Source organism: Galeopterus variegatus, unplaced genomic scaffold (genome assembly GCF_000696425.1).
Source record: "Galeopterus variegatus unplaced genomic scaffold, G_variegatus-3.0.2 Scaffold5043, whole genome shotgun sequence".
Lineage (NCBI taxonomy): Eukaryota > Metazoa > Chordata > Mammalia > Dermoptera > Cynocephalidae > Galeopterus > Galeopterus variegatus.
The window spans coordinates 62459-67149 of record NW_007731154.1 but is presented as its reverse complement, the minus strand read 5'-3'; the positions used below and the strand labels follow the sequence as shown (position 1 = coordinate 67149).

Here is a 4691-nt window from a genome sequence, read left to right as displayed (position 1 = left end):
AATCATTTATCAACTGCAAGAGTTTTTTTGTAGAGGCTTTAGGCTGTTCGATATATAGGATTATGTCATCTAAAAACAGGGACAGCTTGACTTCATCTTTTCCAATCTGGATGCCCTTTATTTCCTTCTCTTCTCTGATTGCTCTGGCTAGTACTTCCAATACTATGTTGAATAGGAGTGGTGAGAGTGGGCATCCTTGTCTAGTTCCTGAACAGTTATGATGTGTTAAACACCATCTTAGGTGATGGGAATCCAATATAAATCAGATGTTTTCCCATTCAGGATGATATTGGCAGTGGGTCTGTCATATATGGCTTTAATTATGTTGAGATACTTTCCAATAGATGGCCATCTTTTTGCTGTGTCCACATATGGCAGAAGGGGCAAAGATGCTCTCTCAAGCCTCTTTTATAAGAGAACTAATCACCTGTCAAATGCCCCATTTCCTGATGCTCTCACATTGGGGATTAGGTTTGAAAATATTAATTTTGGGGGGAGGGATATAAATATTCAATCTATAGAACCAAATCTGTCTCTCCTGACCTCCACATCCATATTTTAAACCACTTACCAGACAATGTTCCCACTTTCACCTCATACTTAACTGACCAAAACCAAAACTCATCATTTATCCCCCAAACTTACTGCATCTCCTTTATTCTATAATTTGGTAAATTGCACCTCCATTCACTCAGGAGGTGATTATATCCCTTATCCATGGATCCAATTGGTTACCAAAGCCTAGGAACTCTACATTCCTAACATCTTTCAGATTTCCTTCTATATCCCTTGTCACTGTCACTAGCTTGATTTAGAGCCTGTATCACTTTAGGTTTTTTTAATTTTTTTTCAAACTGCAGAAACAAACTGTGACTAATTTAAGCAAAACAAGAGGATTTATTTGAAAGGAAATTGAGAAAGCTCACAGGATTGAGGGGAAAACTGAATAGCTATGCTTCAGGGAAGACTAGATCTGGGGCAGCTCGGAGGCCCTCATCATCTGAGCCCTCAGCTCAGAGTCTTCCTGTCTGGGATCCTGCATAAAGGCAACTCAGGTATAATCATCTTTCATCTCTGTGTGTCTTTATCAAACTTTCAAATTTCTAGTAAAGAGAACCTGGTTAGCCACCTTTGCATAAGTCATCCAGGGCTAGGAGACAGGGGTAAATGGTACAAATTTGTGATTACTACAGACACTTATAGTTTCTCAACCACTCTTCAGCACTGCCATAGCCTTCTCAAGGGTCTCTTTGCATCTTTCCAAGCCATAGTTCTTGTGTCTTTCAATCTATAGTTCACACTACCACCATTTTCATGTTTCTAAAATATTATATTATTCAATGTATTTTCCTTACTTAAAGGTCCCTGGATTTAGATGCATTGGTAAAGGGCCACGAATAACGATTATATTGAATATTGTTGAATATACCAATTATCCTGATTTGAGTATCACCTATTGTATACAGGTATTGATATTCAACTCTGTACCCCACAGATAGGTAAAATCAACTATGTTACAATTTTTTTAAAAAGTAGGAACACAAGGTCCCTTGATTTAAAAAAAAAAAAAAATCCCATGATAGTTCTTCATTATTCAGAATAACCTACTTCTTATCAGGGACTTCATTTTAGTATTTGGATTCTGTCTACCTCTCTAGTCTCATCTCTTGCTACCCTTCCCCTAAATCTTATGTTCCAGCCATACTGCAATTATTTTCAATTCCTATAAACAAGCCATTCTTTGTTTTCTCGTGTTTATGCTTGCGCTCCTCCCTCTTTCTCAACTGTCCATTCTCTCTTCACCTAGTTAACTCACACTCATCTTTCTAGGCACAGTTTAGGTTTTGGGAGATCCAAATCTCTGCCAGTCTCTTCTCAGTTCGGGTTAAGTGCTCTTTCTCTTTGCTCCCAGAGCACACTGAACTTATCTCTAATACAGGCATCACACTCCACTGCCATTAGCTCTTTCTTGTCTCTTTTCCCGGCTAAACTGTGAGCTCCTTAAGGCTGAGAATCACATCTGATTTATATTGGATTCCCATCACCTAAGATGGTGTTTAACACATCATAACTGTTCAGTAAGTATATTGAAATAAACAAGTGTCAATTGATTTTGAATGCCTAAAGTACAAGGCACTAGCAGAGGGTGTGAAAATATGCACAAAATTTATATTCCCACTTTTAAGGACCTTACCACCTAAGAGGCAGGTGAGACCTGCACATAAGAAAAGTACAGGTAGAACTAAAAGGTACATTCACAAAAAACAATGCCTTGTAGGCTAGGGTTTGGGGTTGGATTGATCTGGAAAGTCTTCTCTTTAGAAGAAAAACCTGAGGAGTCACATAAAGAAAGATTCAAATGGTTGAAGAGCTTGGAAGTGTTTTAAGTACGAGAAATAAGAGATAAATGCTGTGTTTGAGGAATGGGGTGACTAATGTAGATGTTGATTAAGGGATGGTGAAAAGGTCAGTGTCTGTGTGTAGGGAAGTCTCAGGTTAGAAATATAAATTGGAGTGGATGATAGCAGATTTTGTTTAAATATGTCTTTGTCCTTTTAATTCTCTGTCTGCAACATAGAACACCTCAGCATTCTAGATTTCTTATACTTCACAAATTCCTTGTGTCTCCTTCAGAATCCAGAAAAGAAAAATTACGATATTTTCAAAATGGAAAGTCTCCAAGCCAAGGAATTTCACCTGCCTCCCTGAACTATGATTTCCTGATGTCCTTAAAGGTATTTATATACTAGATCTTTCCATTCCTATTTCAAATGTAGTTTTTTATGTTTGTGTGACTTTTTTTTTCCAGCCTGGGCTGCAGACAATCAACTCAAGACTTGTACCTCCCAATGTGATGGCTTCTTTTTATTTTAGTTTCAATACATACATCAATCGGGCTTATGATTCCAGAAAAACTAAGGGTAAGAAAAGGGTGTGGAGCTTATTAGTCAATTTCCCTGGAGGGGAACTTTCAGAGTTTAGCACAATCTAGTCATAAACTCTAAATAATCATCTTTAGAGTTTATGTCTAGACAATCAAACTAGACATAAACGCTAAACAACACCTATCAACACGTCAACACTAACACAGATCTTTCCCCCAAACCCATGGGCTGTAAAGGAACTTGGCCTGATTGGTCTTTTCGAAGTTGTACTTAATTGTTAAAGCCTCCATAATGAGATCCCATCCTATCTAGCCACTTTTATTTCTTACTACTTAAAACAATAACAACAAATAATCTTCCCGTTAGACTACTTCACATGTCACCCTGCGAGGCCCTGCTCAAATGCCACATCCTTTAGGAAATATCTTCCCCAAGCCTTATCGACCTTTCTTTTCTCTAAATGGTGGTTCTACATTATTAGTTTGCATCTTCCATTTCTAATGTTCTGTATCAAAAAGTATAGCAACACCCCTCTCGCCTTAATAAATAAACAACTTTTCTCAGCTTCTCAGGCCTCATCTATTGTTGAGTGTGGTTGTGTTGAGAGGAGAGGTAAATTAAAAGATGGGTTGCTCCTCCATCTTTCTTTTTACTACTGACACATGTGAATTAACTTTATTTCATTTCTTCATGAAGGTAAATTTCATCACTATCATGGAATTAGAATGTCATCTTTAAATCCTTTGGTAAAAGCTCCCCATTTTACAGATGAGGAGACTGAGACCCCCCAAGAGATGAAGTGGCTTACCTAATGTATTAGCATGAATTTGTCATTATTGTTTCACATTTAGTAATCACTTCCTCCTCTGATTTGCCAAATAAATTTAATTTCTTGAGGGCAATCAGGTGTTGGGCATTTTCTACATCTACAATAGTACCTATCACTCTTCTCTTGTTTCCCATACAGGATCAAGAACAGGGCTGGGCACATGGTGTGTGCTAAGGAAAGAACGTTTGGATTGAATTGAACCCCTGCAGATCGTGGACTATTTAGAGACACTGAGTTTGGCCTCGTGTGAATACCTGCCTGTAGTAGGCCCAATTAGCAGTGAACAGCAATGGTCCAAAGGAAATATGCTAAGTGTGTAGTCTTGTTTGTCTGACTAAGTTATAAATACCACTTTATACTAACTTATTTTTTAGGCCAAAGCACTTTGAACAGTGCTAGTCACAGAGTACACCATCATTAAATACATTTTCATTGATCGACTGTCCCCAGATCAAAAACCAGATCTTGGTCTGTGTTTCATGCAGCAACTAGAGTAGCTTTGCCAAAAAGAAAGCACCAGGCTGCTCAAGACGGACACTGTTGGTCTGAAAAGCACTTTTCATGTAGTTCTAAGCTTTAAATTGGCCTTGAAGAAGATTATCTGGGATCCTGTGCTGCCTTTTAGATACCAAATAATCATTTTGAAAAGTGCTACAATAAATATTATATTATAATATTATTAGATAATTTAAGACAGTAGAACACTTCACAAAGCCACAAACGTTCAGATGTTGAGATGAATTTATTTTGGTCTATCCATAATGGGTCATCTGCTCCCCTTGGGACAATTTTTAAGACCACTGGCCTGAGTTAATGGTGCAGGTGGTGGCCAGCAACAGATAGGATTTGACCCTGGATTTGGGATTATTTGCACCATACTGTAGCCAGTTGACCTACTGACTACTATTTTGGCCCTTATTCTGCTGTCCTCGTTTTTTTTTTTTTTTTTTTTTTTTTTTTTTTTTTTTTTTTTTTTT

General features: G+C 37.7%; 1 protein-coding gene across 1 annotated transcript in view; it reads left to right on the top strand.

The window, feature by feature from the left end:
* Positions 1–2455: 2455 nt before the first annotated feature.
* The window catches only part of TSGA13 (testis specific, 13), a 15202-nt gene continuing 12966 nt past the window's right edge, over positions 2456–4691 (top strand). Inside the window, exon 1 of the mRNA XM_008588808.1 lies at positions 2456–2466. Within this exon, the coding sequence (XP_008587030.1) occupies positions 2456–2466 (11 nt within the window). The remainder of the gene's footprint in view (positions 2467–4691) is intronic.